This window comes from Carex rostrata, chromosome 3 (genome assembly GCF_964058835.1).
Source record: "Carex rostrata chromosome 3, lpCarRost1.2, whole genome shotgun sequence".
Lineage (NCBI taxonomy): Eukaryota > Viridiplantae > Streptophyta > Magnoliopsida > Poales > Cyperaceae > Carex > Carex rostrata.
In genome coordinates, this window is record NC_135920.1 from 9034932 (window position 1) to 9049154 (window position 14223).

Consider the following 14223-nt stretch of genomic DNA (forward strand, 5'->3'; position numbering starts at 1 on the left):
TTAAATTTTGAGTTATTAGAGTTCTTAAAAATGGAAATATGATGGAGGTTAAAATAAAATAAAGGCATTTGAACCCTCTTATATATGTGTGTATATAGGAGGGTTCAAATGCCTTTATTTTGTGTGTGTGTGTGAGATGAGAGTTCTAATACCTCATGTCTTTTATACTTTACTATACCTCATATGTTATATCTTCATTTTCAAAGTCTATATCATCGATCCAAATCTCTCAACATGATATCCATACTAAAATATGCTTGGGATGAAATTTTATAATTTTTATAATTTTTTGCTATTTTTTAAGATGGGTAGAAAATTACTATTTTTGAATAGTTCAAAAACAGTGATTTTGTATCTATCTTAAATAATAGTAAAAAATTTCAAAAATTATAAAATTTCAGGTCCAACATATTTTAGTATGAATGCCATGTTGAGCAGTTCGGATCCATAATTTTAACTTTAAAAATGAAGATATAAAATATGAGGTATGATAAGGTATTGGAACTCTTCTCTCTCACGATATATATTTATATATATATAAAACAAAAAAAAAAACAGAGCAGTCAGGGGAACTTTAAGTCACCTCAGTAGATTTATTAATTTCACAAGTCAATTACGTAATTTAGCACTATAAGAAAGAAAACGAAGAGACAAAAATGAATTTGATAATAGCAATCTCCCAAGCAAGTGTGCGAGAGAGACTCGCCTGAGTTATTTCATCTGCCACAAAAAAAAATTGTTGACACCATTAATTAAAAAAAAGGGATAAGGAAATAAACTTATAATCAAGTCAATCACACGATTAATCCGAATCTCATCAAGAATTGGCTGGTGTAATTACAGTGATTAAAAAATAATGTAAATCAAAGGCAGAATCTGACTTTTAGATTATAGATATCAATCATATAAAATTTTTATGTTGCGAATAAAGTTAATTTTATAGTATTTGTAGCATTTTACTCTAAATTAAAATATATAAAATATTATGTATAAGTAAAAAAGAAAAAAGAAAAAAGAGTCAGATTGATCCCACTCTCTTTTACTACCTCCGCTTCTGATGTAAACATTGCAAATTAGAAAAAAAAAAATTGAAGATCCAATAGCTTTGATCAAGTAGAAGCATAGTATTGACGTGGCCTCTTTGCTGAGTTTTTAAAGATATACATTTTTTTTTTAAGAAGTTGTTCCTTTCTGAATAAAACCTAAAGAATTGGCTTAAGATGTTACATTTTTTGAATAATTGGCCCCTTTCTGGATAAATCCTAAAGAATTTGAATATATATTTCTAAAATTAACAGAGCCGAGGATATGGAACCCAATATATCAACATCTTGGCGGATGGCTGGATGGTGAAAGAATAATGCACTCCAGCTTGAAAATGGTTTAAAATTTTAATGCCCCCCCCCCCCCCCCCCCCCCCCCCCCAATTGACGGATAATCCTCAGCTAACAAAATTTAAGCAAATATTAGCTTAAAGCTTTAAACTGCTTAATAGTAATTATAACTAATCACACACTCCGAAAATACCGGCAACACCCAGAGAAATGCTTGGCTTCCCCCCAATTATCCCCTAATCAGTACGCACATTGCTCTAAAATTTTGGCTGAAAATATATCAATCCATTCAACCTTGTTGTATTTGTGTTATATTTGCACCCTATTCCGTCGTATTTCAAACATATTTGATAGCTTATACATATTTTTTTTTCATTTAATTTCATTGCATTTAACGGTGCCAATTGTCAAAAACCACCTAAAGCTCACATGATGAGTGCTGTGCCAACTGCCAAGTGATCTTCCGTCTATTAATAGTCTAGTATCGATGAGTATTTAAAATACAAAGAGTAACTAGACGATCTTACTTGAATGAATAATGTATTACTTCATTTCTATTGTTAAGTGTATCGATTGTTCATGAGAAGAATTAAAATGCTTCTATATTTTTACTTTTTAATTTTCTAATAACAAATTTTTTAAAACTCATATATCAAAATAAAATAGTTAGATATGATTTATATTATCTTCTTTATATACAATTTTATCACTTTTCGATCTTATTTTTAGATGAATTGATAAGTTTAAAAAGCTTAATATTGAGAAATTATCTACATTGGTGCATTAATAACTCTTGACCAATTAAAACAAAGTCACAATATTGTATATTATATATTGTATATTTGTGTTGGAAAATTAATATAAACCGTATCTAATGATTTTATTTTCATATTTGAGTTTTAAATTTTAAGTGATTAACGTTTAGAAAAATGGAGGCACCAAAATTAGTGGCATTTGAACTCTCTTCACTGTCTATATAATGTTGTTAATTTAGAATTGAGTTATCATTTTTTTAATATTAAAATGTCGATCTAATATGTTTTCAATTTTAATTTAATAATATTTAATTTCCACTTTCATAAATTAAGCTAAAAACTCAGTGGATGGCTTTCTTAAAAGCATAAATAGTATGTGGAGAAACACAATGACTGATTATCAGCAAGCGAGTTTGTATGGAAATGTATGGACAGGCCAAAATATATACTTAAAAAAAATTAAGGATCTAGCAATTTACATAAAGTAATCAGACAAACAGTTTATTTTAGGAATAAAAATAAGTAAAGAATAATTTACAGGTGGAGGGGAAAACGTTATACTGAATTATCTAAATTCAAACGAATAGCAAGCTTCTCATAAATATAGCAAACCTCCGCATCCCAAACAAAGATAAAATATAAATAAAGAAAGAAAAAAAGATGGGATAAAAATGGGGAACTGCTCATCTTGCCTATTACAGGTACATTTGATGACAAATCCTAACGACATAATAAGAGAAAATTTCTTTATCTACCTAATTATCTATAAACGATAAAAATAGTGGCAGCGAATCCACTAAATAATGTCATGAGATCATTACAATCCCCCTCTGCTAAACAATATCTGCTAAGATTCACAAATCAAACGCATTTATTTGTCCTCTCCTCGGTGTAATGTATCGTACCGTTAAAAATAACTCCTATTATATTATATAACCAAAAATCCAAAATCACCCCCTTTACTAGAAGACGGATTCTATTTATCTTGGGAGGATCCGAACCTGTTAATTTGATGTGTATCCGATTCGGAAGTAAGAAACAAATTCCAAAACAACAACGGAGCGTTTCCTCCTCGTGGCGACTGCGTATTGCTGAAAAGTGGAACCCACCGTCTCGTTCGATAAGACGAAGCGAGGAATCCGTAATTACTCTATAGGGGGTATTATAGTCATTTCAGTACTGACATTTATTTCTCCTCTGTTATCGTCCCTCACTCCCACTTTACAAAACGGAAACCACCCAGCCACGGGCCACGGGGTGTTCTCAAGAGGGTTCACTCTCCCTCTTCTCTTGTATGGGGCATTTTCGTCTTTTAACACATATTTCCCATTTTCTCTCTGCTAATCTAAATCCTTCTCTCTTTCTCTCGGACCAGCCAACACAGCTCTAAAGGGAGAAAAAGAAAAAAAACAAACCAGTACAACACAACACAATCCTCTTTGTTCTCTCTCTCACTCTCTCTCTCTATCTTTCTAAACTGGATCTACTCTTCAAAACCCTAGTTGTACCACCACCATTGATGCTAAAAGAGATCCGATTCCACTAGATTCCCTTCTCCCATTCTTGCCATGCGACGGCTAGCCAACACCGATCTAACTGAAACTGACCCCACTTGTCCGTCCCACTCCCAAGCGACAACGATGTCGCGCGGGGGCCGTCGTGTGGCCCCCGCTGTCGACCCGACTTCCATATCTGAGAAAACCCTACCGAATGGTGACGTCTACAGCGGGGCGTTCTCCAGCGGGGCCCCACATGGCAGAGGCAAGTACCTCTGGTCTGACGGATGCATGTACGAGGGGGAATGGCGACGTGGCAAGGCCAATGGCAAGGGGAAGTTCTCTTGGCCTTCTGGAGCCACTTACGAAGGCGAGTTCAGAAACGGCCGAATGGAAGGATACGGTATTTTCACCGGCCCCGACGGAACCACCTATCGGGGATCCTGGATGGGAGACAGGAAGCACGGTCAGGGATGCAAGGTTTATGCAAACGGGGACACCTATGAGGGCACCTGGAGAAGAAATCTTCAAGATGGCCAGGGAAGGTACTCGTGGCGCAACGGGAATCAATATGTTGGCGAATGGAAAAACGGGGTCATTTGCGGGAGAGGTGTATTGATCTGGGCCAATGGGAACCGGTACGACGGCATGTGGGAGAATGGTGTGCCAAAGGGGAGTGGTGTGTTCACCTGGCCTGATGGAAGCTGCTACGTTGGGACATGGGTTAACGGGCCTAGGGATCTAAAATCTATTAACGGTACCTTTTACCCGGCTGTGACAAAGAGGTCATCTGTCGATGCCCGGGGAAGTGGGGCTGGTGGCGAAAAGGTATTTCCCAGAATTTGTATTTGGGAGAGTGATGGCGAGGCAGGAGATATAACTTGTGATATAATTGATCCACTGGAGGCATCGATGCTTTACCAGGACGGGTTGGCATTTGAGAGAGCAGGTCGAGTCCAACGCTCACCTCACAGCCCATGCTGGTTTGTTTCCCCAGAGGCAAAGAAGCCGGGCCAGATGATTTTCAAGGGGCATAAGAATTATGATTTGATGCGTAATCTTCAATTGGGGATTGCGTAAGTTGATTACTTTATTGATTAATTTGAATATCCGGCTGGTAACACTTTGGTTAATTTGCTTACATTTCAGAAATATTTTGGCTTTTATAGTTATTCAGTTGGGAAGCCAGTAGAGACACCGGTTAGGGAGCTTTTGCCGGGTGATTTTGACCCGCGAGAGAAATTTTGGACCCGTTTTCCTCCTGAAGGATCTAAAAACACGCCACCCCATCAATCAGTCGAGTTTAGGTGGAAAGACTATTGCCCCATGGTTTTTAGGTAAATTTAATCTATATTTATAATTGTTTATTAGAGTTTAGTATGGATTTGGGGCTGACCTCATTGTTTATTATGGTTGCTTTTGTAATTTAGGCATTTGAGAGAGTTATTTAAGGTCGATCCAGCGGATTATATGCTGGCAATTTGCGGTGATGATGCTCTTAGAGAGTTCTCTTCGCCTGGAAAAAGTGGGAGCTTTTTTTATCTCACACATGATGATAGATTCATGATTAAAACCGTAAAAAAGTCTGAAGTAAAGGTAATGAAATGGACATATTTGGTGCCATTTGTTAACTTTTGATAGTTTAATGTTGTTTTGGTAAGCACTGCTAATGCTAGGGCTTGTGATTTGAAAAATTGATCCTAAATTGCTCTTTTTTTTATTAAGGTGCTGATTCGGATGTTGCCTAGTTACTACCAGCACGTGAGCCGGTACCAAAATTCGCTAGTAACTCGGTTTTTCGGGGTACATTGTGTAAAACCTATCAATGGTCAAAAGGTAAGAACTATCATTTCTTGTGATATAATTTATTGATGTCCCCAGTCTTTAAAGGTTTATTAATTTATCACCTTATAATTTGATAGATCCGGTTTATAGTGATGGGGAATCTGTTCTGCTCTGATTTCCGCATCCACCGTCGATTCGATCTGAAAGGTTCATCGTACGGTCGAACAGCAGATAAAATCGAGGAAGAGATTGATGAAACCACTACCTTAAAAGATCTAGACCTAAATTTTGTTTTTCGGGTGCAAACGTTTTGGTACAAAGAGATCCTAGAGTAAGTTACTTCTCTGATATTCTATTGCAAGTTGTGTCGGTAATGCTTAATTGTCTTGTCACTCCAATTTGAAGAAATCATGATTTTGGTGAACTTCAAATTATCACAAATCATACATATCAGAAAAAGGAAGAAAATATGTTGGGCCATTACTGATACTGCTATCGGTACCTGTACATGCAAAACCCTCCAACAAAATAGAAAGAAAGCATATACTTGAAGTGCTGGTTACAGTTGAGAGAAACAAAACCGAAGCATTCTTGGGCATTTGTGTTCGAGTCTAATTATTTTTAATTTTCTTTAAAATTTCAGACAAATCAAGAGAGATTGTGAATTTTTGGAAACAGAAGGGATCATGGATTATAGTCTATTGGTCGGAATTCATTTTCGGGATGACTTAACAGCAAGCAAAATAGGCCTATCACCATTGATGGCTTCTCCAAGTAATTATTTGACCTAAAATTTTCTTATTGGGCTTAAGCTTGATAAAGACCCTTGATTTTGATTGATCTAATCTTTTGTTTTATTCCTGTTTCTTTTTGTTTTGTGTGGCTAGAAATATCTTGCAAGAGCGAGTCTTTTCTCGATTATATAGACCTGGCTCCTGATGATCGGTACGTTAACTTCTTTAATGGTTTAGTCACCAATTGTTGAATTTTGGCGACTTTGACTCCGCCCGATGGTTTTAAAGAAGCAACCCATGCTGGCAAAAGCAACTTTCTTATATCAGTTATATGTTTTTTTTTATAGTAATATTTTGAAATTTATAAGAACTAAAAATATTGAATTTTTTTTTTTTTATATCTTGGTCAACTTGTCTCAGTTCAGCTAAAATAAAAAAAAATTCAGTCTACTGTTACTGAAAGCGCCATATTTTTTTATTATAGTTGCATTGTCTTTTATAACATGAATTGTAAATGAATTTATTGATTGTTTTTGTTGATTGAAAGAAAATTTGTGAATTCATCTAGTCCTGTAGAGATTGTTGGATTGATCAACCTCTCAATTACTATCCGGCAAATACCGCCTTTTCATAATACATTAATTTTCCTAGCGCTTCCTACTTAGGCATCACCGATATTTTTTTCTTATATTAAGAGTAATAGTGACAAAATCTTTTTAATAAGCTTGGTATTTGTTGATATATAATTTTTTTGAAAGGGTCTAAGATCTAAAATAAAATGGAGGCAAACCTAATTTTTGTGGCCCCACATTGCAATCCAACATCAAGGTAATTGGAGTTCCCAATCATGTTGCAACTCTCTTTGCCGTGATCTTGGCATACAAACCTGTAATATTTCTTATCAAAATTGACCCCATTTGTTTGCTTATCATGCAACCTTAATTCCTTAATTAGTTTGCTTGTTTTATTCTTGCAATTTTAAACTAGACTCCAACTACCCCCACAAACTTTTTTAAATATCAGCTGTTAGATAAATATTAAGCATAATTCCATGATATTTGGCTTTTAGGTATGTATACATATAATATACATATAATATCATCTCCATTCGTGTTACAAAATCTGATATTATTTTTCTTTTGGGATGCAGAAAGCCTTTGATCCAGTTGGGTGCAAACATGCCGGCCCGGGCTGAGCACTTGGCCAGGCATAGTGGTTTCGGATTGGACCCCTTTTTAATGAATGGAGGCGGGTTCTTGACCTCAAATCAAGGTTGCGAGGTTTATGATGTGATTCTATATTTTGGCATTATTGATATATTGCAAGATTACGATATAACAAAGAAGCTTGAGCATGCTTACAAATCACTTCAAGTGGACCCGAATTCGATCTCTGCGGTCGACCCGAAATTATATTCTAGGAGGTTCCAAGATTTCGTTGGAAGAATCTTTGTTGAGGATGAGTAAATATGGTAAAAGGAAAGGGGCTGAGAAGGAAAAGAGATTACACCTGAAATGATTGCGTGGAGAAGGATAGAAGCGCAATCCTGATTAAATCCTGTGCAACAAGTAGAATTTTCTTGTTTTGTTCCGGGACCGTTTGCTAAATTAGACGATATAAAAAGGAACTTATTGGTGAGGCTGAATTTTGAAGATCGGCCATTGTGGAGGGTCAATTTGTAAATGCTTGGTTAGTGACGTTGGAATTGGTTCGTTTTTAAATTTTTGTTTTTTTTAAAGTTATGGGAGGATCAGAAATAGGTTCTTTTTTTGGGTTTTCCTAGAGAAAAAGATTGTTAAGTGGGGATTTGAATAAGATTATGTACAGATACAGTTGGATCCGGGAGTATGGGCCTGGATTTTACAATTTAAAATTTGATCCTCGCTTTTTCTTTTTTTAATGTTTTTTAGCATTAAAAATTTGCATGGGGCCTTATGTGTTGTTGGTTTCTCGGTTCTTTTGGCAGAAGCATATTGATTGGCTTTGAGCCTTAGCTTTTGTCAGAGGCTTGTTGGTGCTGCATCACCTTAGGCTTGTGAGTTGTGAGTTGTGAGTTGTGAGTTGTTAACACTTTTAGAGAGAGAAAGTGAAGAGAGAGAGTGAGGTGGGGTAAAGAGAGGAGCATTAAAAGGAGAGAAAGAAGCACAACATAGTGAGTAGGTTTGGAGGGGCCAACGCCAATCTGATATCTGTTCTCTCTCCAAAATTATCCTCGCTAAATCCAAGTCTCTCTCTCTCTAATCTTTCTCTATCTAAATAAAAAGTCACTAATTACAGATCCCTGTCGTCGTTAATCATCTTTATTAACCTTTTATCGTGTCTGCTTTGTCTCCAGCTTTAATATTTATTTAAGCAATCTCTGGGAACTATTTGCTAATATTTGCCTTCACGGCTCAACAAGCACTGAGATACAAAAGTGTATTGTTTAAGAATTTAAATAATTAACCTGTATTGAAGTCTTTATGCCTTGACAAGGAATGTTTAATTCAACCAATAGGCAAACTTCCGTGAGTTGAGTATGCAAACTTGGTATATTATTTAGAACCATTGTTATAGGTTTCTAGATCCTTTGACACATTTGTGAAAAAGATTTTTTTCCTGTAGTGAGAAGTGACTATGAAAACAAGAAAGTTTTAAGGGGAATTATGCAAAGGGCCTTTAATTAATCCTATGTAAAAACTCTTTTTTTCTTTGAGAATTCCTCGGTAAAAACACAGGGGAAGAGAGGAGGCCCGGCAGCTAGCCTTGAGTGTTCAGGTGCCACGTGGCATGCTATAAAGAGACTGGAGAGTGGTGTCTTGCCCTGGAGGGCAAGAAAGGAAGTATACTCATACTCTCTAGAGAGAGAAACAGTACAAAAATACTATTGATAGCGATTGTTTAGAGAGATAACAGGGAATGCATGGAAGCGCGTGTAGAAACCAACACACCACTTCCTTCTTTTATCTTTTCTGTTCAGATCTCTCTTCCATTTCTTCTTCTCTCTCACATGAGGTCAAAGTCTATGTCTGTGACTTATTAGCTTTTCGTACTGTATCTTTTCTTTTTTTTAACACTCTCTCTCTCTCTTTTGCTCGTTATTTATGAATGGAAGATTACTACTTTACCCCTGGCAAGTGGCAACTATATCTCAAAGTTTCCTAATTAGTAAGGACTGAGGAGAGGTTAGGTTTCCCAAATAACATTTGCTTAAATAAAATATATGCTTCATAGCAAAGAATTTAATAATTGGTACTAATAAAATTGTAAACAGAAAATGCCGATTCCTCAATATTCGTCAGTAATCTCTCTATGGAAAATGTTATAGCATGATAAAAATGCAATTGAAGAATTGATACTAGAAATTGTTTTCGACAGATAGATGCATAGCCTTTGGAAAATAGAAAAAAAATCTAACCATGCTGTACTAGTGTATCTTTCTAAATCTAGTGAAATCTCAGGAAAAACTATCCAACAATGATTAAAAAAAAAAAAAAAAAACTATTGCTGTGTTCTTTTCTTTATTCATGCAAAAGTACGGAATATATGGGATTATGGGCTCTCTGGCCGAGAGATAACTTGGTAAATTTACCAGTTCGAAGTTGTGTGCTGTCTATTATACAAGTATAGGGCAGGCAGATCGCTATCTTCAAGAAATCTCCAGATATTATCCCAACAATTATTTACAAACAATGACAGATATTAGTTGTCTTGTCCCTACTGTGTGATATTCTTACATATGTTTTTTTACTTCGAGGGTCATTCTTAACATAGGCATGTAAATTTTATATGTATATTATGTCTTAACATGTATTTTATACCTAAAATTTAAACTTGATAATTTTAATAACTTTCATTTTTATTAAGAAAATGATACATTTGTTAGTTTATATTAATATATCGATCTGAAGATCAAAGATTTTGATAGAATTTTTTTGTATGAGGAATACGTTATTTGATAATGTTAAATTATTTTTTGAAAGGACGACTTAAACGCTACCACTACAGTATACTTAAAAATAGAGTTATATATATTTTAATGTTATTTGATATTTTTCAAAATTGCAAAAATATTGCTCTCAGATGACACCGAGTTAATTAATTATGTTTAATTTACGGTGGTAAAACATGCACCTACTTAGATCAATATGATAATATCTACTTTTAATGGTTGGCCAATTAAAATACTATCCTGTGCTTTTGAATTGTTTACATAAGTGTTCATTTTTGTCTTTTGATTCGCAGCCATGCATGATAACTAGTTCCACTTCTTTCGAATTCCATCTACTTATTAATTTAAAGGCTTAAACTACTTGAAGCGACCTCCCAACCTTTTCATAAATAAAAGAACAAAAAATAAACCAAAATGATGCTAGACTTTTGGTCGCTAGAGAAATTCAAAGACCGATGAAAGAATATTAGAAGAGTGATAAAAAAAATGCTTTTACTAATAATATTGTACCATTTTGATACATTTTGTTTAGAATAATAATAATTAAGTCTGGCACTTTTATCTTCCTCTCTCTTTTTTCTTACCCCTTCTACTTTTATTATTCCTCTTATAAAAACATCTTCATTTCTGAAATTATAAAATATGATCATAATTTGTCACATTATTAATTTTAGCAATTTCTAATCAGTAAGTTTCATAACATCTTTTATTCCTGTAAGTTGAATTGTGTTAAGCAAATTTTTAATTTCAAATTTTAGCATTTTGCAATTGTCAATAGCAAAATGATGAATAATGCTTGTAGTGTGATTGTTAATTCAATGATCTTACTAAATTAAATATCGTTTCACATTCCTGTGACAAAAATTGTAATAAACAGTCTGCGGTTAACCATCTTAAAAGTTTTTTTTTTTTTTTTTTTTTCATTTGAAGCAATGCAGCAATTAATGGTTTTTTTGCTGATGAGTATCTTAAAAGTTGAATATTCAGTCGGTGCTTGAAACCTACAACCATTAATTGCTGCACTGCTTTAGTTTTGCTAAAGTTAAAAAAAAAATATCATTTAAAGCACAATAGCACATTGGTACATCCTATTTTTCACTTATACTTTGTAGGAGCGTAGTGCCTTGAGCTGTAAAATCAGTTTTCACTTGTCAACGAGTTGATGGATGGTAAGCCCCACAAATTCAATATTTACTTCGTCAAACGGAAAATTTTGGAGGGTATTTTTCAAGAGAATTCAAATGCCTATATTTGTTTTAATTTAATAACTTAAATTAAAAATTAAATATCATAATCAAATGGTTAGATATGATCTATATCATATTCTATATGCACATGCATATAAAAAATTGTGAATTTTAAATTTCTTCTGATTATTATATATCAAGAGTTTGTCAAAATAGATTGATGTGGATAATTTATGAACATTGATTTTTCAACTTAATGATTCATATAAAAATAAAATCGAAAAATGTTAATCTTGTATGCACATGACTGCATGTAGAGAAAATAATACAGATCACATCTAATTTATTTATTTTGAAAAATATATTACAGAAATAAGAGTCCGGCTAATATATTTTTACTTTTCAGTAGCATTTCAACCCATATGCTTCCAATCCAAAATCCATCAAATCAATTTCAAACGAAAAATTCAAATCGTTCAAACCAATCTCCTTCTAGATAGTTTCATTTACATATAAAAAATTTAATTTTTTAATTCATTTAGTATCAAGTCAAGCGTCAAAAATGAAGATTTGTGTGTATATTGATGCATTGTTGGTATGTCAAGAAAGACCATCTTTCATAAATCATAAAAAAATTGTAAAAATTGATATTCTACAAGCTGAATGTATAACCAATTTACTGAGCTACTTAATTGGATGTTTCGAATATAAAATTTTGAAATTTGACCCGTAAGTATTTCAGCCTAAATACTACTAAATACACATTAGCCAGACTTCAAAAATAATGTTATTAAAAAAAATTAAAAAATGAAGACAAAAAATATAAAAACAAATTGAACTCTCGTTTTGAATATAAAATTTTTATAAGGTGGGCATATATTGTGGTATACATGGCACCACACTTCTCTGGGATTATTTTTGTAAAATAGAATCAAATTTAAATATTTTAACGAAATAAGTAAGCTGAATTTATTTTTTTTATGAAAAATAGTGGCGGAGGCAAAAAAAAATAAGCATAGTAAGCATGCACAGTAAGCATAGTAGTCACCTCCACCGATCCACATGATTGTTTTTCATAAAAAAAAACAAGTCTAGCTTGCTTGTTTCGTTTAAATATTTAAATTTAATTCTATTTTAAAAAAATATTCCTTCCCTGATTCCTCCAAAATGTGCATCCATAACAAATGAAAGACATAAATTAAAGACACCACAGGCAGGTAAGGTAGCCTCCCTAGCTGGCTAGGTGCACATTTATGTAGACTGCATGCCATCTCTGTGCAAATGCAACAAGTTTGTGAACTGCCTCGGTCAAACTATTGAAGCAATGTTTGAGCAAATGGAGAAAGCTAAAAGCACTCATTAAATGCATGTGGTGCTTCTAGCACGGTAACAGTGTTGTAGTGCTTCACATGCGCATGACAAGGCTTTTTTCTCTACATAACTTCTTTTGGCATTTGAGGTGTTGAGGTCCCCTTGTTTTAATTTGATATCATCACTTACTTTGGATCTTCCTTCTCTCGTGCTACTATACACCAGTCCACATAACTAGGCCTTAAAAGCTACTTACTTTATTTATTAAACAAAATTTACTTCAGTACCGTTGTATCATTTAAACGTAGATATGAAATATATATATCACTTATTTGACAAGTAAAAAGTTACAATTTCATACATCTTCAGGCTACAGCAAATTAAGCTAATAGAGGATATATATATCTCAATGATAAAAAGCATGTAATAACTTTTACCCTCTGAGTTCCGACAAGGATACAATAGAGATAAAAAAAGAAGAAGATGATAACAGAAACACAACAGTGTGCAGAGAAACAATGAATTCAAATTAAAATTAAATGATGATAACAAAAAACAATGGTACTGAGTCCAAGGTGCTGAGCTATGTTGTAGTACATATGTCAACAAGTGAGGGGCTTGTGGTAGTAACAGTTGCCACAGTCTCATGTGTCATATAAGATTTAGGGATTTATTTTTTTATAGGTTTACCTATATATATATCATTCACGAGGGTTGTTCAATTGCCCCTGTTTATTTTGTCCCCTTGTGCTCTGTTTTTTTTATATGAAACTTTTAGATTCAATACATAAATTAAATCATGCCTGTTATTTCTCAATATTCATATAAAATTGTTGCGGGGCTTCTATTTGTTTTCACGGCTATCAAGAAGTTTGTAACCTATGTAGTTGAAGGGCAAAGGGGGGGCTGGGGGTAGGGTCCGCCCCTGCTTTTAAACATTGTTCTTATTGGTATAAAATATATTAAAACTTTAAAATTCAATAAGAATTTAGGAAAAAATTTATGTATACCTCTCAAAAACCACAAAATTACATATTTTTTCCTTTATAATATCTTATTTATCCTTCTAAATTTAAAAAACTCACAAATTTATTATTTTTTCTATTAAAACTCAATTCAAATTTATAAAGTATCCATTTTACTTGTTATTAAAAAAATAATATATATAACATGTTTTGGAGAAAATTATGTAATTTTGAGATTTTATAAGGGTAAATATGATATTTGAATTTTAGAAGGGTATATACGATTTTATGAATTTTATAAGGGAAAGTACGTAATTTAGAAACTTTTAAGGGGTATATATTAATTCCACCCTATAATTTTTGTAAACTTCTGTATCTAAGTTATTTAACTACCACAATATATATATATTTTTTTTCCAATTTCTAAAAAATCCCGCTGAAATGCTCTATTTATATCTTTCAGTAGTTACCCAGTGAATGCATAACTACAATATATTAAGGGTAATGTATCCGTTGATAATATTTTTATATTTTAACATGATACTTTTTACAGTATTTGCAAATTGAGTATCTAAAGAATTTTAAGTAGAAATGTTTTTATAGACATGCTATTAACATTACAGATTGACTGTAATTAAATTTATATAATTTTTAAGTGTCGTTCAGTGTTTTATCAAAGATCGTTAAATCTAGATCGTTGTAAGTTTCAAAGTGTATAATGGTTT

At 33.3% G+C, this 14223-nt stretch overlaps 1 protein-coding gene across 1 annotated transcript; it reads left to right on the forward strand.

Annotated features, from left to right (window-relative positions):
* Positions 1 to 3457: 3457 nt before the first annotated feature.
* Positions 3458 to 8004, forward strand: LOC144551324 (phosphatidylinositol 4-phosphate 5-kinase 1-like). Its single transcript, XM_078299251.1, has 8 exons — positions 3458 to 4661; positions 4755 to 4922; positions 5016 to 5181; positions 5311 to 5421; positions 5508 to 5701; positions 6014 to 6144; positions 6258 to 6315; positions 7255 to 8004. The coding sequence occupies exons 1-8, from the start codon at positions 3658 to 3660 to the stop codon at positions 7568 to 7570; spliced, it is 2148 nt and encodes a 715-aa protein (XP_078155377.1). The 5' UTR covers positions 3458 to 3657; the 3' UTR covers positions 7571 to 8004.
* Positions 8005 to 14223: the final 6219 nt, after the last annotated feature.

Excerpts from the sequence above, each read along its gene's own strand:
- LOC144551324 (XM_078299251.1), top strand. The coding sequence starts at position 3,658 with ATGCGACGGCTAGCCAACACCGATCTAACTGAAACTGACCCCACTTGT. Across the intron at positions 4,662-4,754 it reads AATCTTCAATTGGGGATTGC|TTATTCAGTTGGGAAGCCAG; the intron begins GTAAGTTGATTA and ends TGGCTTTTATAG. Across the intron at positions 6,145-6,257 it reads ACCATTGATGGCTTCTCCAA|AAATATCTTGCAAGAGCGAG; the intron begins GTAATTATTTGA and ends TTGTGTGGCTAG.